The 25,074-nt window shown below is 41.7% G+C and overlaps 1 protein-coding gene across 1 annotated transcript in view; it reads right to left on the bottom strand.

Moving 5' to 3' along the window:
• Positions 1-2,494: 2,494 nt before the first annotated feature.
• Positions 2,495-25,074, bottom strand: part of map3k2 (mitogen-activated protein kinase kinase kinase 2) — a 39,731-nt gene continuing 17,151 nt past the window's right edge. Inside the window, 11 exon segments of the mRNA XM_062043940.1 lie at positions 2,495-8,800; positions 14,414-14,591; positions 14,691-14,820; positions 14,892-15,023; positions 15,100-15,248; positions 15,312-15,545; positions 15,629-15,721; positions 22,104-22,168; positions 22,244-22,323; positions 22,406-22,536; positions 24,597-24,693. Of these exon segments, the coding sequence (XP_061899924.1) occupies positions 8,581-8,800; positions 14,414-14,591; positions 14,691-14,820; positions 14,892-15,023; positions 15,100-15,248; positions 15,312-15,545; positions 15,629-15,721; positions 22,104-22,168; positions 22,244-22,323; positions 22,406-22,536; positions 24,597-24,693 (1,509 nt within the window). The 3' untranslated portion in view covers positions 2,495-8,580.

The raw sequence follows: 25,074 nt of genomic DNA, 5'->3' as shown, positions 1-25,074 counted from the left end.
GATTGTCATGTCATGTTCGGATGTACATTGTGGACGCCGTCTTTGCTCCACAGTAAGTCTTTGCTGTCGTCCAGCATTCTGTTTTTGTTTACTTTGTAGCCAGTTCAGTTTTAGTTTGGTTCTGCATAGCCTTCCCTAAGCTTCAATGCCTTTTCTTAGGGGCACTCACCTTTTGTTTATTTTTGGTTTAAGCATTAGATACCTTTTTACCTGCACTCTGCCTCCCGCTGTTTCCGACATCTACAAAGCAATTGGCTGCCACCTACTGATATGGAAGAGTATTACACGGTTACTCTGCCGAGCTGTAGACAGCACAGACACTCAACAACAACACATCATTTGCAGACTATAATTACTGCTTTGCAAAAAATATTTTGAACCCAAATAGGTGAAATTAGATCAGGGGTCACCAACCTTTTTGAAACCAAGAGCTACTTCTTGGGTAGTGATTAATGCGAAGGGCTACCAGTTTGATACACACTTAAATAAATTGCCAGAAATAGCCAATTTGCTCAATTTACCTTTAACTCTATGTTATTATTAATAATTAATGATATTTACACTTAATTGAACGGTTTAAAAGAGGATAAAACACGAAAAAAATGACAATTAAATTTTGAAACATAGTTTATCTTCAATTTCGACTCTTTAAAATTCAAAATTCAACCGAAAAAAGAGAAAAACTTAAAAAAAGAATTTATAGAACATCATTAGTAATTTTTCCTGATTAAGATTAATTTTAGAATTTTGATGACATGTTTTAAATAGGTTAAAATCCAATCTACACTTTGTTAGAATATATAACAAATTGGACCAAGCTATATTTCTAACAAAGACAAATCATTTCTTCTAGATTTTCCAGAACATTTTTAAAAGAAATTCAAAAGACTTTGAAATAAGATTTAAATTTGATTCTACAGATTTTCTAGATTTGCCAGAATAATTTTTTTGAATTTTAATCATAATAGGTTTGAAGAAATATTTCACAAATATTCTTCGTCGAAAAAACAGAAGCTAAAATGAAGAATTAAATTAAAATGTATTTATTATTCTTTACAATTAAAAAAAATACATTTACTTCAACATTGATTTAAATTGTCTGGAAAGAAGAGGAAGGAATTTAAAAGGTAAAAAGGTATATGTGTTTACAAATCCTAAAATCATTTTTAAGGTTGTGTATTTTCTCTAAAATTGTCTTTCTGAAAGTTGTAAGAAGCAAAGTAAAAAAATTAATGAACTTATTTAAACAAGTGAAGACTAAGTCTTTAAAATATTTTCTTGGATTTTCAAATTCTACTTGAGTTTTGTCTCTCTTAGAATTAAAAATGTCGGGCAAAGCGAGACCAGCTTGCTAGTAAATAAATAAAATTAAAAAAAATAGAGGCAGCTCACTGGTAAGTGCTGCTATTTGAGCTATTTCTAGAACAGGCCAGCGGGCTACTCATCTGGGGCCGTACTTATCAAGCTTCTTAGAATTACTCCTAAGAAGTCTGCTAAGAGTTGACTTAAGAGTAAATAAATTATTGGCTGAAAGCTGCACTTAAAAGTTAGTTATCAAGCGTCTTACTCACACTTTCAGCGAAGTGTAGGACTGAATCTTAAGTGTCACACTCAGAGCTGAATTACGACATTACTATGTGCCGTAAACGCAATTTTAGGTGACGTCATTTCTGTGTCCATAGAAATGACCAATCACGGAAGGGAATCCGTTGTCTAAGAATAAAGAAATATCTTGGAAATATTTAAGTGGACAATGGGAGTGTATATTTTGACAATAAACTACAAAATAATACAAAACAAACTAGTCCCCGCCGGCACTCACGCTACCGCTCCCTCTCTTCTCTCGCCCACACACTCACTGACGTCACTCACCTCACGGCCACACACATACGCTACTGTCATAACATTTTCTTTCCAATTCATTAATTAGGCAACTAATTTGAAACTGGTGTGGGTGGCTCTATATATACTAGCCCACTGCAGACACATGCAGAAATCAACAAGGAATCGAAAAGTATTAAATCTGTGACAAAAATAATATCCGCTCTGTCTAAATGATACCGGTTGATCAGCTGCTCGTCATGAAAAAAAAAAAAACATTGTTCCGTTCCCTGAACGTTGGCGCACGTCTCTCTCGCCTCAGTGCCATCCCCTGCTGGCAACTCCTAACCACTTAAGACACCTCTGAAGGTCTCTTAAATATCGTGGAGAGTAGGAGTGATTCTTAGACTTAAGAACGTTGATAAAAAGCTTTTATTCTTAAGTTTGAGAGTAGGACTAAATTTCGCAAATTCTCAGGACTTAAGTGTAAAATGGCACTCTAAGAAGCTTGATAAGTACGGCCCCTGGTCCTTACGGGCGACCGCGTTGGTGACCCCTGAATTAGATCATCTGCAATAGATGAATGGATTCAGGAAAAAAAATGTGTGGTTCAGCCCCAAAGTGTACAGATACATCAATCCATCAGATGAAATAAATACTTTTTATTACTCTTCACCGTCATAATAACAAACACACAGCTTTGCATTACTGCAGAATTTGGCCGAGAAAGTTGAACGGCACTGCTGCATTTGTCTCGACCGACCATGCATTAAATCTTCCCAAGTGAAATAAAAATATATATATTAAAAAATTATACGTACCACTGATATACAGATCTGATATAAACAGGCGTATTGGTCACAAACCAATCAGAATTATAAACATGGCTTCTTTAACAAGACACACATAACGGACTTTAGAAAAACAAAAACAAAAAGGTACATTTCATTTTTTTTTTACATTTGTACAAGACTTGAATCATCAGTGTCCTCCACTGGTGATGAGAACGCTCCAGGCATTATGGGTGGCACCGATTGGGCATAGACAGTAGTTACACACAGGCGTACAGACAAATACTGGTGGTGAGTTCATCCACTGGAGTGAAGAAGGGCGTCGGACACCTTACATTCATTGCAAAGACACACTCAGACTTATGTGAGGGAACCGACAACGCTATGTGCAAAGAAACAACTGGAGAGGAAATAAAAAAAAACAAAATGACATTGAACGTCACTCAGTGAGACAAAGATAGTGCATCCTGGTTGAAACGCGACACGGCCACTAAAGTTGTGTATGAGGAGCGTTTGTCATAGTGCCGTGCAGAGTGCATGTTAAGTGCCTTTAGAGGAATCCTGCATTATTCTGGACAAACCAATCGTGTATTAGTGGCTTTTCGTACCATGTAGTGGCCCACGTCACAACTTACTGAGTCGACTTGGTTCAACTGCAGTGAAAGTCCAAGTGCTGTAATTCTAGCAGGCTTCACAGGAGTGAAAAACTAAATCAGGTTCAATATGGAACCTGTAGTTGGATCAGATGCAGGCAAAGTGGGCATTTTTGAGTGGATTGTGGGTGTTTAAAAGCAGACGTCGCTGTGGTCCGGCTCTCAGGAACATTTAAGGCATCAATCTCAAGCCGTGAAAAGGAGTGTTACCGACGGTGTCACTGCAAGTAAGGAGCGTTTCATCCCCTGCTGATAAGGTTTATTGTAAACAAGAGCGATGAAGTTGCATTTGATCGACCTTTTTGACCACCAGAGACTGCTTACAGGCCAAAGAAGCACACAGTCCTGTCCTTTAGAAGAGGACACCTCATCTCAATGGATGTGGATAAATGGGAAAGAAAAAGAGCTGTCAAAAGACATCAGGGATAAGATTGTGGACCTGCACAAGACTAGAATAAGCAACGAGACCATCAACAAGAACCTTGGTTTAAAAAAAACCCGCCGTAGACGCGATCATTGGGAAAAGCTCCATGCAAGAATTCACCCCGTGGAGTAAAGGTGGTTCTAAGAAAGGTGCGGGGCCAGCCCAGAATTACAAAGGTTAGATAGCTGGTTAATGACAGTTGGGACCACGGTCAGCAGGAAAAGCCTAAGAAGAACATATCGTGGATTGGGATGAGGCCTGTTGAAGTCATTGAGGTCTTCATTGGCAAACTCCAGACAAGGCTTGGAAGAATGGGGCGTGGTCAGATGATGCCAACATCGACTCAACGTGCAGACAAATGCGTATGACAACCCTGATGACCAACTACCACAAACATCTCTGTGCTGCCCAACAAGCTTTTCTCCAAGTACCGTGTTTTTCGGACTATAAGTCGCAGTTTTTTTCATAGTTTGGCCGGGGGTGCGACTTATACTCGGGAGCGACTTATGTGTGAAATGATGAACACATTAGCGTAAAATATCAAATAATATTATTGATGTCATTCACGTAAGAGACTAGACGTATAAGATTTCATGGGATTTAGCGATTAGGAGTGACAGATTGTTTGGTAAACGTATAGCATGTTCTATATGTTATAGTTATTTGAATGACTCTTACCATAATATGTTACGTTAACATACCAGTTGGTTTTTTATGCCTCATATAACGTACACTTATTCAGCCTGTTGTTCACTATTCTTTAGACATTTTAAATTGCCTTTCAAATGTCTATTCTTGCGGTTGGCTTTTATCAAATACATTTCCCCAAAAAATGCAACTTATACTCCAGTGCGACTTATATGTGTTTTTTTCCTTCTTTATTATGCATTTTCGGCCGGTGCGACTTATACTCCAGGGCGACTTATACTCCGAAAAATGCGGTAAATGACCGCCCACCACCATGGGAAAGAAAAAGAGCTGTCAAAAGACATCAGGGATAAGATTGTGGACCTGCACAAGACTAGACTAAGCAACGAGACCATCAACAAGAACCTTGGTTTAAAAAAACCCCGCCGTAGACGCAATTATTCGGAAAAGCTCCATGCAAGAATTCACCCCGTGGAGTAAAGGTGGTTCTAAGAAAGGTGCGGGGCCAGCCCAGAATTACAAAGGTTAGATAGCTGGTTAATGACAGTTGGGACCACGGTCAGCAGGAAAAGCCTAAGAAGAACATATCATGGATTGTGATGAGGCCTGTCGAAGTCATTGAGGTCTTCATTGGCAAACTCCAGACAAGGCTTGGAAGAATGGGGCGTGGTCAGATGATGCCAACATCGACTCAACGTGCAGACAAATGCGTATGACAACCCTGATGACCAACTCCCACAAACATCTCTGTGCTGCCCAACAAGCTTTTCTCCAAGTACCGTATTTTTCGGACTATAAGTCGCAGATTTTTTCATAGTTTGGCCGGGGTTGCGACTTATACTCAGGAGCGACTTATGTGTGAAATGATGAACACATTAGCGTAAAATATCAAATAATATTATTGATGTCATTGACGTAAGAGACTAGACGTATAAGATTTCATGGGATTTAGCGATTAGGAGTGACAGATTGTTTGGTAAACGTATAGCATGTTCTATATGTTATAGTTATTTGAATGACTCTTACCATAATATGTTACGTTAACATACCAGTCAGTTGGTTATTTATGCCTCATATAACGTACACTTATTCAGCCTGTTGTTCACTATTCTTTATTTATTTTAAATTGCCTTTCAAATGTCTATTCCTGGTGTTGGCTTTTACCAAATATATTTCCCCAAAAAATGCGACTTATACTCCAGTGCGACTTATATGTTTTTTCCTTCTTTATTATGCATTTTCGGCCGGTGCGACTTATACTCCAGGGCGACTTATACTCCGAAAAATGCGGTAAATGACCGCCCACCGCCATGGGAAAGAAAAAGAGCTGTCAAAAGACATCAGGGATAAGATTGTGGACCTGCACAAGACTACAATAAGCAACGAGACCATCAACAAGAACCTCGGTTTAAAAAAACCCGCCGTAGACGCAATCATTGGGAAATGCTCCATGCAAGAATTCACCCCGTGGAGTAAAGGTGGTTCTAAGAAAGGTGCGGGGCCAGCCCAGAATTACAAAGGTTAGATAGCTGGTTAATGACAGTTGGGACCACGGTCAGCAGGAAAAGCCTAAGAAGAACATATCGTGGATTGGGATGAGGCCTGTCGAAGTCATTGAGGTCTTCATTGGCAAACTCCAGACAAGGCTTGGAAGAATGGGGCGTGGTCAGATGATGCCAACATCGACTCAACGTGCAGAGAAATGCGTATGACAACCCTGATGACCAACTCCCACAAACATCTCTGTGCTGCCCAACAAGCTTTTCTCCAAGTACTTTGCCACAAGTTCAAATACCGTATTTTTCGGACTATAAGTCGCAGTTTTTTTTCATAGTTTGGCCGGGGGTGCGACTTATGCTCCATGCAAGAATTCACCCCGTGGAGTAAAGGTGGTTCTAAGAAAGGTGCAGGGCCAGCCCAGAATTACAAAGGAGGCGCTGGTTAGTGACAGTTGGGACCACGGTCAGCAGGATTGTGGATTGTGATGAGGCCTGTCAGTCTTTGAGGTCTTCATTGGCAAACTCCAGACAAGGCTTGGAAGAATGGGGCGTGGTCAGATGATGCCAACATCGACTCAACGTGCAGAGAAATGCGTATGACAACCCTGATGACCAACTCCCACAAACATCTCTGTGCTGCCCAACAAGCTTTTCTCCAAGTACTTTGCCACAAGTTCAAATACCGTATTTTTCGGACTATAAGTCGCAGTTTTTTTTCATAGTTTGGCCGGGGGTGCGACTTATGCTCCATGCAAGAATTCACCCCGTGGAGTAAAGGTGGTTCTAAGAAAGGTGCAGGGCCAGCCCAGAATTACAAAGGAGGCGCTGGTTAGTGACAGTTGGGACCACGGTCAGCAGGATTGTGGATTGTGATGAGGCCTGTCAGTCTTTGAGGTCTTCATTGGCAAACTCCAGACAAGGCTTGGAAGAATGGGGCGTGGTCAGATGATGCCAACATCGACTCAACGTGCAGAGAAATGCGTATGACAACCCTGATGACCAACTACCACAAACATCTCTGTGCTGCCCAACAAGCTTTTCTCCAAGTACCGTGTTTTTCGGACTATAAGTCGCAGTTTTTTTCATAGTTTGGCCGGGGGTGCGACTTATACTCGGGAGCGACTTATGTGTGAAATGATGAACATATTAGCGTAAAATATCAAATAATATGATTGATCTCATTGACGTAAGAGACTAGACGTATAAGATTTCATGGGATTTAGCGATTAGGAGTGACAGATTGTTTGGTAAACGTATAGCATGTTCTATATGTTATAGTTATTTGAATGACTCTTACCATAATATGTTACGTTAACATACCAGTTGGTTATTTATGCCTCATATAACGTACACTTATTCAGCCTGTTGTTCACTATTCTTTAGACATTTGAAATTGCCTTTCAAATGTCTATTCTTGCTGTTGGCTTTTATCAAATACATTTCCCCAAAAAATGCGACTTATACGTCAGTGCGACTTATATATGTTTTTTTCCTTCTTTATTATGTATTTTCGGCCGGTGCGTCTTATACTCCAGGGCGACTTTTACTCCGAAAAATGCGGTAAATGACCGTCCACCACCATGGGAAAGAAAAAGAGCTGTCAAAAGACATCAGGGATAAGATTGTGGACCTGCACAAGACTAGACTAAGCAACGAGACCATCAACAAGAACCTCGGTTTAAAAAAACCCCGCTGTAGACGCAATTATTTGGAAAAGCTCCATGCAAGAATTCACCCCGTGGAGTAAAGGTGGTTCTAAGAAAGGTGCGGGGCCAGCCCAGAATTACAAAGGTTAGATAGCTGGTTAATGACAGTTGGGACCACGGTCAGCAGGAAAAGCCTAAGAAGAACATATCGTGGATTGTGATGAGGCCTGTCGAAGTCATTGAGGTCTTCATTGGCAAACTCCAGACAAGGCTTGGAAGAATGGGGCGTGGTCAGATGAGGCCAACATCGACTCAACGTGCAGAGAAATGCGTATGACAACCCTGATGACCAACTCCCACAAACATCTCTGTGCTGCCCAACAAGCTTTTCTCCAAGTACTTTGCCACAAGTTCAAATACAAAAACTCACTCTAATCTTTCTAGGGTTCTTTTTTCTGGAGTTGTTGTTAAATATTCAGTTTTTCTCTACAACAAACCTGCCGTTAAAAATATAGATTGTCTCAGCAGGGGCTTCCTTCCTATTTCCCCCACTGTGGTATTGCAACACAGCAGTTTGTCAATCAAGATCTTGCACTTGTTTTTTTTTGCGTGAAAGTGGATGAAGCAGACTTTTCTGCAGCCGTGACATGTGACCGTGTGACCATGACACAAACTCCTCCAGGCAATGTAGAGAAACTGAAAAAAAAAAAAGGCACGTGGCAAGATGGCGACTGAAAAAGGCGGCGAGATGAAGGCAGGCAAGTGGAGAATGTTGTCTGCATGGGGTTTTTTTTTTTTTTAGCAGCAAGTCCAGGTCATCACAAGCAGGAGACTACATTCTGGGGTCTGGTCCACAACAATGACACCAACATTTGAAGAGAAGGGCGTTAAAAAAAGGGAGAGCAGTTTTTTGAGAGTTCATAACGCGCTTGATTCCTCCTTATTTGAGAAATTAAGGTGCAAAAAAGAGAAGACTTGTGTCTTTAGCAGTTTGGTACGAAGCACCCAACCATCTTCCTGGTCCAATATGGTTACAGCGAGCAAGCTGAGAGGTTGGTGTGTTGTCAGGCAAGGTCCAAACTGGCCGGCGCTCTCATCTTAATGTACAAAAATGTGCCTCAGCAGTTCATCCGCAGAAGGACGCTGCTTGGTCTCCACAAAGATACGCTTGAGGAAGTCTCTGCAGTGGTCGGACACGTGAGCTGGCAGCATAGGGTTGGTGGGCTGCGTGGCGATCTTAAAGATGGCCGCCATGGCCTCGAACTCCGCCCAGGGGGGTCGTTGGGTGAGCATTTCCACAACAGTGCACCCCACACTCCTGACAACACAACCACACACATTTGTTAGAGCAAAGTTTTGTCTGAGCTGATACTTGGTGGAATAACTTTGAGAATCACTCTTATAGAACATGTTTCCCTCATCCACAAGGATAACACTTTAATGCCCTGGTTCTCAAAGTGGGGTACGCCAATTGTCCTAGGGCAGTGACCTTCAACCGTGGGTCCACAGAGATACTGCAGGGGGCATTTTTGGTTAATAAGAACGTTTTCCTTTTAAAAGATTGAAGCAGTTGCAACAAGCACAGTGGAAGAGCATGTGTGCCACTTCACTGTGTCAGAGGATGAGACTGCAAGCTGGACACTTCACACAGTGAGGAGATGACTACTGTCACATTCTAGTTAAGTTTAAGGACTTTGTTATGTCTCCCATGCAGCACTGTGACATTAAAGTGAAAATTAACAACATAAAAGATCGACCGGCAGCTCGCGATGGACCTAATGAGCACCCCTAATTAGAGGTAGGTAGTAACGCGCTACATTTACTCCGTTACATCTACTTGAGTAACTTTTGGGATAAATTGTACTTCTAAGAGTAGTTTTAATGCGACATACTTTTACTTTTACTTGAGTATATTTATAGAGAAGAAACACTACTTTTACTCCGCTCCATTTATCTACATTCAGCTCGCTACTCGCTACTGATTTTGATCCATCTGTTAATGCACGCTTTGTTTGTTTTGGTTTGTCAGACAGACCTTCAAAGTAGGATCTATCGCATGCCTGCGTTTCACCGATCAAATGCAGTCACTGGTGACGTTTGACTCCGTTTCATCAATCAAACAGAGCCAGGCGGTCACATGATTCAGTTTCAGCGGCAAACAACAACAAGATTAAGCTTACATGAACTCAACATCAAATTTGAGGAAGCACATGGCGGTAAGTAACGTTAGTAGATATTTTGGCTGTCACCGTAGGCTGTCAAATGTACATCCTGTGGGGACATTTAACGCACTGCAGCCTCATAGACAAAGACACACACACACACACACACACACACACACACACACACACACACACACGTGCATACAAACACCAATCAGAAGTGCAGCCCACACCTATCAGTTTATGGTTTGCGTTAAGGCTAACTTGTTATTTTCCTTTGTAATCTCTGCCTACTGAGCCTATGGTGCTGTTAAGTTATTGTGGCTCAATTTGCCTTCATTTTTTTAATGTAAATGTATTATTATTTAATATATATTATTGTTTTAGTTGCTTAAGAGATTGGCTCTGAATTTGCTCATTGCTATGTTTATGTTTTTGTGCATTATTTGTTGCCGTCATCATTAAACGAACAGGTTACTCATCAGTTACTCAGTACTTGAGTAGTTCTTTCACAACATACTTTTTACTTTTACTCAAGTAAATATTTGGGTGACTACTCATTACTTTTACTTGAGTATTAAATCTCTAAAGTAACAGTACTCTTACTTGAGTACAATTGATTAAATACAAATATAGCGCCTATCAGACATTAAAAAAATGGATGGAGGTCATCGTCAGCAATCGTTTTATTGAACAAAAAAGGGTACTGTCGGTTGCTTACGAACGCAAGTAGAATAACAGATGAATGTAACCTATTTAACTGTCACTCTTCACCTTGCACGCACGCAGTAATAATAAGAAAGAAACGTCGGACCTGCATTTGATGAGTCAGTCGACACCAGCTGGCTTACACTGCAGTGTTTCGCAAAAAAAAAAAAAATATATATATATATATATATTTCATATTTCATATTTCAAAAAACGACATTCGCCCGGGAAATGGTGGAGTGCCATCTCCAAGTTGGGGAGAATATCTTGCCCCAAGTGGAGGAGTTCAAGTACCTGGGAGTCTTGTTCACGAGTGAGGGAAGAGTGGATGGTGAGATCGACAGGTGGATCGGTGCGGCGTCTTCAGTAATGCGGACGCTGTGTCGATCCGTTGTGGTGAAGAAAGAGCTGAGCCGGAAGGCAAAGCTCTCAATTTACCGGTCGATCTACGTTCCCATCCTCATCTATGGTCATGAGCTTTGGGTTATGACCGAAAGGACAAGATCACGGGTACAAGCGGCCGAAATGAGTTTCCTCCGCCGGGTGGCGGGTCTCTCCCTTAGAGATAGGGTGAGAAGCTCGGTCATCCGGGAGGAGCTCAAAGTAAAGCCGCTGCTCCTCTACATGGAGAGGAGCCAGATGAGGTGGTTCGGGCATCTGGTCAGGATGCCACCCGAACGCCTCCCTAGGGAGGTGTTTAGGGCACGTTGGGAAGACTATATCTCCCGGCTGGCCTGGGAACGCCTCGGGATCCCCCGGGAGGAGCTGGACCAAGTGGCTGGGGAGAGGGAAGTCTGGGCTTCTCTGCTTAGTAGGGGTGTAACGGTACCTGTATTTGTATTGAACCGTTTTGGTACGGGGGTTCCGGTTCGGTTCGGAGGTGTACCGAACGAGTTTCCACACGGACATATTAAGTAGCGTAACGCACGTTGTGTAAACAATGCACACCGAGGCACAACACACGGCATGCTAGCAGCTAACGGGCTAGGATAGACTGACCATACGTCCTCTTTTCACCGGACATGTCCTCTTTTGCGTAGCTGTCAGGGCCGAGTTTCTTAAATGCCTCAAATGTCCGGCATTTTGAGTTAGGGTTGCGTGTATTTTCAATGTACGTTCAGGGTTAAGAAGGGGTTAAAAACAAAACAAATTGTGCGCGCAGCAGCATTGGTGAGGGAGGGGCAGAGACAGAGAGAGCGAGAGAGTTATGATAAACGTGCATGCGTCGCCAGGCTCTGCTTTTTATCCATAGATTTATCACATTTAGTTTTTTATTATCTATAGCAGGGGTGTCAATAGTGTGCCCCAGAGGCCATTTGCGGCCCACGGCTAATGTTTTAAAGGCCCACGGCACATTCTAAAAATACTATTCAAATAAAATAAACAAAAACATAACAAAAGTGAAATAAAAAAGCTTAAAGGTTAAATGTAATTTTAAAAAAGTTGCAATGTTGACTAATAAAACAAAGCGTTTTTTTTTTTCTTTCAAACTGTCATTGCTCAAAACATAATATTGAATCAAAATCAATGTTATTATGAATTATTAACCTATCCAAGGTTCCCATTACTACACATCAAATATTCCACTAAGAAAAATATTTTTGGTGGAAGATTTCGCAAATTTGGTAAATAAATAACCCAAAAATGTATATTTTGTTGTTTTCTTACTGTACCGAAAATGAACCGAACCGTGACCTCTAAACCGAGGTACGTACCGAACAGAAATTTTTGTGTACCGTTACACCCCTAATGGATGGACATTTGCGACTTGTAGGTGTTTCCAATAAAGGGTGTTTTGCATCATGAGCCGTAATTGTCGTAAAATCTTCGAGGCTGCGGGTCGACCCCTATTGCAGAGAAGGGACCCGCGAGACGTCCGGTGCGGCGATGCCGCCTCGCTCGACCTTGGCCGACCGATCGAAAGTGAGACCAAGACGACCCGTCTGCCCTTGTTGTCCTGCATTGGACGCCCTGCCCGTTCAGTCTTTAGGTGCCCTCTAAATGCGAAAAAAGTGTTTCTAAGGCTGAAACGACGGTTACGTAAATACGTCGACGCCGTTTTTGTGCGTCGACGCGTCGCATATTTACGTCACACTACCGTCATGGCGAAGCGCAAAGCAGACGATGCGAGCGGTGCGAGCGAGGGGGGAAAAGCATGCCAAAAGTGGTCAAAAGTGTGGGAGTATTTCAATACACGGCCTAATAATGTTGTTGTATGCACACTGTGTCGAGCGGAAATGGCCTATCATAGCAGCACAACGGCTATGAACGAACATTTGAAAAGAAAACCATCAACCATCAACTAGTCAATCGTCCGCGCGAGCATACGTTGTCATCATTACACAAAAACATGAATGTGTCATTTGTATCTGCTAGGGGTGTAACGGTACGTGTTTTGTATTGAACCGTTTCGGTACGGGGCTTTCGGTTCGGTACGGGGGTGTACCGAACGAGTTTCTAAGCTAAAGCTAACTTTAGCTGCTAAAGTCTTAACAAGCTGCTTCGCTCCTCTGCCTCTGTCTCAGCACGCAGCATTGTCCCACCCATACAACCATCTGATTGGTACACACAAAGCATTGTCCCACCCACACAACCATCTGATTGGTACACACAAAGCATTGTCCCACCCACACAACCATCTGATTGGTACACACGAAGCATTATCAGCCAATCAGCAGTGTGTATTCAGAGCGCATGTAGTCAGCGCTTCAGCGTGGAGCAGATAGGTGTTTAGCAGGTGAGCATCAGGCAGCGGACTCTCCCCAAATGATAATAAACACCTCCCAGTCAACTACTAGTAACATCACTATGAGCCCGTTGACCTTCTAGAAATATAAACAGCAGCTCAGCTCACTCGCAGTCCTGGCTTGAGGTGAAGGCTAATTACCTCTCAGTTCCAGCCACATTGACCCCTTTTGAGCGCCTATTTTCAGCTGCTGGGAATATTGTAAACAAGAAAAGAAGCAGAGCATGTACACATGCTAACCTTTCTTCAATTCAACTGTTAGTCACTCACTGGAATGAGTAGAATTGGTTATTGTGTACTGTGTTGGACTGGATGTTTATTTTGCACATTTTAAAAGCAATACTTAATGTTTACAGTGCTCCAGAATATTTAGATTGGCACTTTTTTGTATTGGATGTTTATCTTTATTTTTGCACATTTTAGCAAATAAGCAATACTTTCACTTTTGTTGAAATGTTTACACTGTTGTTACAGAATATTTCGTTTTGCACTTTTTTGTATTGGATGTTTATCTTTATTTTTGCACATTTTAAAGCAAAATAAGCAATACTTTTACTTTTGAAATGATTATACTATTGCAGAATATTAAGATTTGCACTGGATGTTGACTTTTATATTTGCACATTAAAAAGCAAATAAGCTACTTTTAATTTTGTTAAATGTTAAAAGTTTTAAATGTTTACATTGTTACAGAATATTTAGTCATGTTGTTGTCAATGTTGACTGAGTGGCCATACTTATTTTTTTTTGTAAATAAAAGCCATGCCTTTTGAAAAAAGGGGCCTACATTTATTTTTTCATCTTCATTTTGAATAAAAAAATAATTGGTAAAAGGAAAAATAATCTATAGATTAATCGAAAAAAAATAATCTATGGATAACCGATTAATCAAAAAAAATTATCTATAGATTAATCGATAGAAAAATAATCGTTAGCTGCAGCCTTAAGTGTTTCCATTATGCTTTTGCGAAAAACTTCCAATATCCAAACGTCTCAAAAACCACCTCACGAGAGCCCAAAAATGAGTTTTTTTGCAATATGGGCGTTACCATTACCAGTTTCTTAAAGCGATAATTAGGTTTTGCGCATTTGTAGGGGTAATGAAACGCAGCTAGAGACATGTCCACATAACCGGGGACGACCTAAATGGGTTTGATTGTATTGCTTAACAATGGACAATATTCTTGTGTTTGACAGAGGAGCAGTTGTGTGTCGTACCCCACTTCTCTCACAGCTAGCATAGAGTTCAGCTTCTCCGTGACTATAAACAGGATAATAAGTGGTAGAAAATGAATGACTGATAATGTGGCATTACCAGATGTCAGCCTTCCTGCCATAACCCTCGCCACTGATTACTTCCGGGCTCATCCAGTAGGGAGTGCCAGTCACAGACTTAATTCCCGTTCCTGACAGACATATAGTCTGCAGCCGCCGACTGGCCCCAAAGTCTCCCAGCTTCACGTTTCCAATAGAGTCTCTGAGGATATTGGCCCCTGGAGACACAGAGTTTTGATGAGGCTCTCATCCTTCAGATACATTTATGTCCTGGTCCAAATACCTGCAGATAACAGGCATCAAATGCAATGTCGCACCTTTGATGTCCCTGTGAACGATCATGTTGCTGTGAAGGTAGGAAACCCCTTCAAGGATTTGCCGAGTGTAACGACGTGTCACGTTCTCCGTCAGTGCACCGTAAGTCTTCACCTGGTCCTTTATGGAACCCTAGCAACAAGAGGCATACTAAGTGGAACATGCAGAGCTTAACGCAAAGTTAAGAGGACATGAACACTTACTCCAGGCATGTACTCCATGAAGATGGAGAGTGTTCGTTCCATGGTATCTCGCAGACACCCGTAGTACTGGACGATGCGCTCGTGACAAAGATTTTTTAGCAGTTGAATTTCACACTCCAGCGCGCTCACCTCCTGCTCGTAACAGAAGAACAATTGCAGCATTCCTACCGCAGGGGGAAAGAGCATAAAAAGGTAGGACAAATCTGACCTTGCTCGTCTCAGGACTATCTGGATCAAACTGGACCTGTTTGACAGCCAGTTCCCGTCCAGTGTCTGCGTCGTAGCAAAGGAACACCCGTCCGAAGGCGCCCTGGCCAAGCAGCTTCCCCAGTCGCCAGTTGGTGGGTGCACGAGGCGCTGGAGACACAGTGTGTGATCAAGGTGGGAAGAAATAGTTGTGAGATTAAAGTGGGAACTTACAGCGGCTGGGTGGACTGATGTCCATGACGGACAAGTTTGGGGTGGCCGACTGATTGACTTCAATGTCACTTCCTCTTCGTGGACGCCTGGCAGGCCCAGCAGCATCTTCCAGGTCGGGGGTGAAGACGCTGCTGCCGCTGCTGGTGCTTGGAGACTGCTCTGTGGGACTGAAGCTGACAGGTGAGCGCAGGCCGTGTGCTTGTGTCCGGCGAGCGCGAGGGAAGGTCTTCCTCCCTGATGAACAAAAAGGAGGAGAGGACATGTGCGATGTTTGCATCACCCAATGTTTTCAGCGTGGAGTACAATTGGATGCGCACCATCACTGTAATCTTGAAGACCAAAGGGAACACCGTATCGGCGAGGGTACGTGCCTCCTTTTCCTGTCTTGTCAAAGACTGGAATGTCGTAATCTGCAGAAGCAGGGAGAAGATGAGGAGCGCTGCTCAAAACATCAGAAAATGGCATCATCAGTGTTGCAGTCATACATACAGTGGGGGTGGTGCATATGTTCATCCCGTGTTGATTTTGTATATCAAAGGCCTACTGAAACGAATTTTTTTTATTTAAACGGGGATAGCAGATCCATTCTATGTGTCATACTTGATCATTTCGCGATATTGCCATATTTTTGCTGAAAGGATTTAGTAGAGAAAATCGACGATAAAGTTCGCAACTTTTAATCGCTGATAAAAAAAGCCTTGCCTGTACCGGAAGTAGCGTGACGTCACAGGAGCTAGTATTCCTCACAATTTCCCGGTGTTTACAATGGAGCGAGAGATTCGGAGCGACAAAGCGACGATTACCCCATTAATTTGAGCGAGGATGAAAGATTTGTAGATGAGGAACGTTACAGTGAAGGACTTGAGAGGCAGTGATGGACGTATCTTTTTTCGCTCTGACCGTAACTTAGGTACAAGCTGGCTCATTGGATTCCACACTCTCTCCTTTTTCTATTGTGGATCACGGATTTGTATTTTAAACCACCTCGCATACTATATCCTCTTGAAAATGAGAGTCGAGAACGCGAAATGGACATTTAAAGTGACTTTTATCTCCACGACAATACATCGGTGACACACTTAGCTACTGAGCTAACGTGATAGCATCGTTCTCAAATGAAGATACCGTATTTCCTTGAATAGCCGCAGGGGCGTTAATTAATTTAAAACCTCCTGTCACTCCTGCGTTTACCATAAACCGGCGGGATGGCCGTGCATGCGGTAATTATTTTAAAACCTCTTCTCACTCCGGCGTTTACCAAGAGGAATCCATAAAATTTAGACGTGCGCTTTGAGTGTGATGTAAGCATACCATCATGAAAAGCACATTTAATTAAAAAAAACGTTATTATGGTCTTACCTGTACTTATAAATTGAGTCCATTTGCAGCTCCTTCTGACCAAAAGCATCGATAAGTTGTTTATAGAAGTCTTCATTATTTTCTTTTTTCCGTTTTAAAAGTCTCTGTCTCGATGGAGATATTCCTTTAATTATTACCTCCTGCTTCCATTGAAAGTCCAGTTTAGAAAACTGTTTTATTTTAGATACCGGTATGTAATCCTCCTTGTTAAAAGGAACAAAAAAAAATCTCTTGCTGCGTGTGTTCACTTCTTCTGCAGTACCGGAAGTCGCAAGAAGGATCACTAGCGCGGCAGCGCCCTCTACCACCAGGAGGCGGGAGTCATTTAATTACTTATACAGTATTTCACACACGCAGCTACGGTATATTAATAAAACATAGCTGCTTACTGTTCTCTTTAGCATACTGTACCGGTATTCAATAGCTTGGACCTTAAATCCTACTGAATAGCTCTTTATCTTTTTTCCTTTGTGCGATTGTAAACTACTAAAAGCAGCTTCCTCCATTTTCAAAATGAGGACAGATGCGTCACTCGGGACGTAACGAATTTGACCCGGTGGAAGTTCTAGCCATATGCTAAATATTTTGCGAAACGAGTTTGACCCGGTGAAAATTATAGACATGCGATAATAAAATTAATATTTTGCGAAACGAATTTGATCCGGCTTCAATAATAAACCGGCGATAAGGCCAAGCATGCGTTAATTATTTTGAGAAACGAGTTTGACCCGGCAGTAATTCTAGACGTGCGTATACTATATTCCCTGCGCCAATTCAAGGAAATACGGTAGAAACAAAATAAATAAACCCCTGACTGGAAGGATAGACAGAAGATCAACAATACTATTAAACCATGTACATGTAACTACACGGTTAAAAATTCTCAGCCTGGTAAGGCTTAACAATGCTGTTGCTAACGACGCTAAGGCTAATTTAGCAACTTAGCAACCGGACCTCACAGAACTATGATAAAAACATTAGCGCTCCACCTACGCCAGCCAGCCCTCATCTTCCCATCAACAGCCGTGCTCACCTGCGTCCCAGCGTTCGACGGCGCGACGAAGGACTTCTTCCGTGGGTTTGGCGGCAAGCATCGGCTAGGCGTAGTAAGTAGTCCTTGTTGTGTTGCTGTAAGTATTGTACTTAGCCGCTAATACACCGATCGATCCCACCTACAACGTTCTTCTTTGCAGTCTCCATTGTTCATTAAACAAATTGCAAAAGATTCACCAACACAGATGTCCAGAATACTGTGGAATTTTGTCGAAGAAAACAAGAGGTTTCTGTATCGGGTTCGATGGGGTCCAACCACTTCCGTGGATTTTGTGACGTCACGCGCATAAATCATATCCAAAGGAGTTTTTCAACCGGAAGTATGGGGGCGGCATGGCGTAGTGGGTAGAGCGCCCGTGTCAGAAACCTGAGGGTTGCAGGTTCGCTCCCCGCCTCTTACCATGCCGTTGTGTCCTTGGGCAGGACACTTCACCCTTGCCCCCGGTGCCACTCACACCGGTGAATGAATGTTGAATGAATGACAGGTGGTGGTCGGAGGGGCCGTAGGCGCAAATTGGCAGCCACGCTTCCGTCAGTCTACCCCAGGGCAGCTGTGGCTACGAAAGTAGTTTACCACCACCAGGTGTGAATGAATGATGGGTTTTTAACATGTAAAGCGACTTTGGGTACTTAGAAAAGCGCTATATAAATCCCAGGTATTATTATTATTATTAAGTGTGGCGGGAATTTTAAAAATGCACTTTATAAGTTAACCCGGCCGTATTGGCATGTGTTGCAATGTTAAGATTTCATCATTGATATATAAACAATCAGACTGCGTGGTCGCTAGTAGTGGCTTTCAGTAGGCCTTTAAGGTTGAATATCATTTTGATTCACACTTGTAATTTTTTCAAAATTCTTTATTTTCACTTTTCACATTCGTTAACTTTGATATTTAAGCTTCTGTATTTTTTCAGATTGAAATCTTAGTTCTTAGTTAATTTAAATAAAAGCCATGCCTTTTGAAAAAAGGGGCCTACATTTATTTTTTTATCTTCATTTTGAATAAAAAAATAATCGGTAAAAGGAAAAATAATCTATAGATTAATCGAAAAAATAATCTATAGATTAACCGATTAATCGAAAAAAATCTATAGATTAATCGATAGAAAAATAATCGTTAGCTGCAGCCTTAAGTGCTTCCATTATGCTTTTGCGAAAAACTTTCAATATCGAAACGTCTCAAAAACCACCTCATGAGAGCCCAAAAATGAGTTTTTTTGCAATATGGGCGTTACCATTACCAGTTTCTTAAAGCGATAATTAGGTTTTGCGCATTTGTAGGGGTAATGAAACGCAGCTAGAGACATGTCCACATAACCGGGGACGACCTAAATGGCACTTCAGTAGGGAGTGCCAGTCACTGACTTTTTTTTCAGATTCAAACTCTTGGCCCTGTTTTAGTGTTGAGCAGGCGCGAGTGGCATGGCTTCATGACACAGCTTAGCAAAAGGATAAGGGGTGTCGCCTATCACGTTGCCTTCAGGGAACCTGGGAACTAATTCAGTCCAACTTAACATTTTATATCAAAGGCATATTAAATATTCTTTGTAAATTCTTTCAACATACTTTTAAGAATCGAGACACCATTTCTCTCTCAAGCAAATTCTTTAAGCTCGGGGAGTTAAAGACCGCTGCGTCTGAGCGCCCTGCCAATCAGTTTGGGATTTAAAAAAAGAGAAAAGAAAAAAAACCAAAAGAAAACCTGGGATGTAGTTGTCAAATTAAATACATTGATACTTTAGACACATTAGTTATATTTCAGATCATTTATATTGATAACATGAACTCAGTGTCAATTAACTAAATCATTGAGATCTTGTTTAAATGAAACGCAATTGGTGGGAGCTACTTTTTCTTCTGCCTAAGTACGTAATGTACAAGTGCAGCGGCACACTGTGCTGTGTGCAGTCATTCGGTCTGTCATTTTTCTATTTAAGAAAATGACTGGCAATTAAAATTGGTTACTATGTATCCTTTCATTGATGGCTATTTGGTGACACATTCAGTGCAGAATACCGCCATCATTTGTTTCACCCTGTGATTTTATATCATTTGAAGATGATTTCCCAAGAGCAGTAACACTTGAAATACACTACAATTTTAACAATTCTTCCAGTCACATCAGGTATGTTAGCACAAAGTATCGGTGTCTTGGATCGGAAAGAAAATCAGTGGTATTGCACATGACCACTGCTAGTTCCAGAAGAAGAGCTTGCAGAGCCAGACGCCATCCATCCATTTTCTACCGCTTGTCCCTTATGGGGTCACGGGGGATGCTGGAGCCTATCCCCGCTGCACATGGGTGGAAGGCGGGGTACACCCTGGACAAGTCGCCACCTCATCAAATGGCCAACACAGACAGACAACATTCACACTCGCATTCACACACTAGGGACCATTTATTGTGTTGCCAATCAACCTATCCCCAGGTGCATGTCTTTGGAGGTGGGAGAGGCCTATCCCCAGGTGCATGACTTGGGAGGTGGGACGGGCCTATCCCCAGGAGCATGTCTCTGGAGGTGGGAGGGGTCTATCCCCAGGTGCATGTCTTTGGAGGTGGGAGGAAGCCGGAGGGAACACTCGCAGTCACAGGGAGAACATGCAAACTCAGGATCGAACCCAAGACCTTCGTATTGTGAGGCACGCGTACTAACCACTGTGCCGGTGCTTTGCGGAAATCGGAATTTAAAGATTGGCTGTTGAAGTGCATCATTTGGAATAACCTGTCACTCCAGTTCTGCAATTTGACCTAAGTGCTGTTTAAAACAGACTTGAAGTCTTACTGGCATCACTTCTTTCACTGATAAGTGCACGGTGTATGTAGCCTATATAAAGTGTTGGGTTGAACTGAAATTTTCCCAAGTTTTCTTACCCTTTGGCTGAGCTGTATATCATAAGTCCATGCCCGTAACACGCGCCCAATGCTAAAAAAAAAAAAAGAAGTCTCAAACAGAAAAAAAAACGCAAACTGTAAAATAAGGTTTTCATCTGAAAAACAGAAGCTAAAATATATCAAAAAATATGAAAATTCAAAATTAAAATAATTGTAAATAATAATGAGGGCGAATTTTGAAATTATATTCAAACAGAAACTAAATTGTGTGCATTTCTTTTTAATTTGAATATAAGGATGTATTTTTCACAATTCATCATCAAAACCTAAAATTTATATTTCAAAGATAATCTGTTCATGTAAAAACATTTGGCCCTATTTTGCTGCAAAGTATTAACAGCGCTTCACTTTTTACACGTTTTATGTTACAGCCTGGGCAGCACAGTGTAACAGGGGGTTAGTGCGTGTCACAATACAAAGGTCCTGGGTTCGATCCTGGGCTCGGGATCTTTCTGTGTGGAGTTTGCATGTTCTCCCCGTGACTGCGTGGGTTCCCTCCGGGTACTCCGGCTTCCTCCCACCTCCAAAGACATGCAACTGGGGATAGGCCCCTCCCACCTCCAAAGACATGCACCTGGGGATAGGCCCCTCCCACCTCCAAAGACATGCAACTGGGGATAGGTTGATTGGCAACACTAAATGGTCCGTAGTGTGTGAATGTGAGTGTCTATCTGTGTTGGCCCTATGATGAAGTGGCGACTTGTCCAGGGTGTACCCCGCCTTCCGCCCGATAGGCTCCAGCACCCCCCGCGACCCCGAAAGGGACAAGCGTTAAAAAATGGTTGGATGGATATTTTTTATAAACAGTAAAAAGCTTGTGGTGGAAAAGCAACACTTTTTCAAACTTCTCTCCTTTAATGTGGCTATCTATCAGGGTGATTCTTAAAAGTAATAGCAGGAGGAATCTTTTCACGGAAAACTTGAATGTGCAGTCTACGTGGTGGCGAAACATGCACATCGCAACTTTCGCCTTTGAAACTCACGTTTCAAGAATGTACACCTTGGGTTAAGTGCTTAAGCTCCATTTTCAGTGATCTCGGCAATAGATTTTCATTATCGGGAAGGAAAGTTATGCTAACGTAGTCTGAGATTCGAGCAAGTGATTGCTGATTGTCCGCCATCTTTGTCAAAATGTTGTGGTTTATAACAACACTAACCAGGGCGGCACGGCTTAACGGGCAACAGTAGTCTCTTTTTTACTATGCTTCTTGCTGAAAGGACAGGAATGAACATGTGTGTGCTTTAGATTGTGGGAGTAAGAATTATTGCTGGTTAGTAGGGGATGAAATACCTATGTCCGTCAAATACAAATTAATTTATATCACTTATTTAAAATGTATTTTTGTAAATTTGCATTTTGATATTCTGTCTCGATCTGATTAACAACCTGACAAAAACTGACTTAAAACAAAAAAAACACACTAACATAATCAACAGGTGACGAAATAATGATTTCCTCCACTGTATATACACAGTACCTGCACCTGAAAAATCCTGGTGGTTGTCAGGGTAGCTCTGTGCTCTTGGCATCCTCGACTTTGGGTAGTCGCTGTTTAACAGACGAACATCTCAGTCAAGTATGGTAATATGCAAGCTCATGCCGCCTGCTAAAATGTGTCTTCACCTGTCCAGAGGGCTGTCCAAAGAAGGACAACTACCAGACGCAGAGTTTTCCGGACTGCTCATGCTCAAAGGGTCCAGCATCTGAGGAAAAAAAGTATGCACTCATCATACTTCCCATGCACATAGAATTGGAAAGTTTAAGCACTAAACTGAAGAGGAGCACCTGGTCCATGCTTTCTGGAATGAACTCTCCTTCGCTGTTAATACTTGTGAAGGATCCATTCCTCGCCACCTGCTGGAGTGCGTCAGGAATATATCCAGGTGGAGGAGAGCTACGATCCGCTGAATGAGATCCTGAACAAGTTGGACACAATGTTTATTTTAATATCAAATTATTGTGCCTCTGAAACACTTGGATTTACTGACGGCAACAGTGACTTGCAGCCCTGGAACATAGGCCCTTTTCCACAACAGGAACCTGTTCAGGAATTTTACCATTTACCCGGGTAAATGAAGTACCCTCTCTGTGTTTCCACCAAAAACTACCTGGGTAGATTTAGTTCTTCAGTAACTATTTTTAGTTCCTAGTAGCGAGGTGGGATTTTTGAAAGGTTCTATGAACCTTAAGCCTGGTGTATACTCTTGCATCACGTAACATTTGTCAGCGAGGCTGTCTTACCCCCTCCCCCTGCATACCTTCCCGCAAGCCCTGCGTGCATCTTACACCAATTCTAGGTTCATGCCGACGCAGACCACAGAGCTGTGATTGGTCAGCTTTTGAAGAGGAGGGTCCCCGACCATAGGACAGCAGACTCAGGGTTTGAAATGCACAAATTATTCTATGAAATAAAACAACAGTGAATAAACATTTGCATGAAAACGGTTATTGTGTACTTAATATCTCGATGCGCTCTAAAAAATAATTACTGAATGTGTCGTTTTTCATTTTATTGTGATGTTATTGCATCCAAAAGAAGTCACAAAGTGCGACACTCTTTTTAACTTTTATTGCCAAACATCCATAACACAAGAACATAAACATTAACACCAGCATGTTTTCTTAATAGTTATTTAACAAGTGTGTTTATTTATGATTACATGTTAGCTGTCTCTTGTCCAATGTCCCGAACGGCCAAATGGCGGTGCAAATAGTAATAACGTCCTTTGCCACGACTCGTTAAAAAGTTCCACAGTCCATCTTCACAAATATCTTTTCCTCTGGTTTATGAGTAAAACGTCCATTAAAAGTAAATTGCTGATTCTGAATGATTAGTTCGAGTGTAGACAAAAATGTCACTGTTGCGGTTGTCGTCACTCTTCACGAGAAGGTAAATATTTAGTCAACGACAGCTGTGGTTGTTCTATCAGGACATACTGCTTCTTAGTGTTTTAGAAGAGAATTACACATCTGGCGCCACCCACCAGGGAAGAACTATAAATCAAACAAGACGCCGTCAGAGAGGGCGCAAGCTGCGTGACGCGTGAGTATATTCAAGCCTTTAGAGTGGGCGGGCTGTGCTGTCGACCGCTGATTGGTTGAACACAGAAGCGGGTGATTCAACCGCAATTACAGTTGTTTATTTAAATTAGTGTGCAGTTTAAAGCTGTTTATGGGGTATGCACCTAATAACGTTGGTCGCAACTCGCCATAAAACGAAAAAGAAGAAGAATGCTGTTTATTATTCTTTTCCAAATTCATTTCAATAGGCGAAGCTACGAAAAGTGGACTGATTTATATTTTTCTATTTTTTTACAAATATTTATAGAGGAATACAAGGTTTTCAAAATAGTCAGTCACACGCCATGTGTGTAGTGATTCGTCTCAACTCAAGTGAACTGAATGCTAATGCTCTCAAGCTAAACCTGATGCTTTCATTTTGTCGCCGCAGGACAAACACTGACATTTGTTCTTTATATGTTGTTATTTACAGCTGAAATAGACCATAAGGAATCGCCTGACCCCCCCATGAATTCACCATTTGCTGGGGCGACCACATTCTGATTGTTGCACACTGTAGACAAAAGCCTGAATTTTTATGTAAAATCCGGTAAAACTTTAAAAAATAAATCATATAGTTTTGTCATTTACCTACACTTTTAGTAAAATAAATATGACCTAATATTGTCTGTTAATTTATATGGTATCAGTGTAGAAATATATTTTAAAAAAACACTACTCCATAAGTCATCAACCTGGTTTGTAAAACCTACTCTAAACTGTGAAATGCGGTGGACAAACAAACCACACAGGTCACCATGAACCTATAGTTCCAGAAACTAAAGGTTTCAAGAACTTAAAGTTCCTGTACTTTCGGTGGAAAAAGACCTAACGTCAGCTAATTCTGTTAGCATGACAACTGGGTCGCAAAATCTCATAGTTAGGTGATTCGGTAGAAATATTGTTATTTTCCTACCTAATGATCCAAGCAAGCTCTTTTTGTCTGGGACTCTGAATCCTGTGTTGTCCAACTCCTCAGAGGAAGGCAGAAGGCCCATATTGCAGGAAGAGTTCTGTAAAAAGCAGAAAAAGGTCAAACCTATAAACATTAAAAATGCACATTGTATCCCACTTCAAACTGAAAACTGTAATACTGAAGTTGTACAATGTATCCACCATACAAGCTGTTTAACAAGAATGATCTGTTTCTTACTCATCTTTACAAAGACAAACTTGCTAAGTTATAATTGATTAAATAAAGACTGCCGAAGTCATTCATTATTGTAGTCGTAGGTTTAGCATGTCACAGTAGATGATTATATATTAGATCCCCCCATATTATCGATTCAGCATATACGTCCCCACAAATGTGCTGATTATGGCCAGAAAAAAAAAGCGATTTTGCGATTTAATCATTGAAATGATGTCGCTGAACAATCAAGATACTGGCTTTT

This window comes from Entelurus aequoreus, linkage group LG01 (assembly GCF_033978785.1).
Source record: "Entelurus aequoreus isolate RoL-2023_Sb linkage group LG01, RoL_Eaeq_v1.1, whole genome shotgun sequence".
Lineage (NCBI taxonomy): Eukaryota > Metazoa > Chordata > Actinopteri > Syngnathiformes > Syngnathidae > Entelurus > Entelurus aequoreus.
Note: the sequence above shows the minus strand (reverse complement) of the source record. Positions and strands in the feature narration are given on the sequence as shown.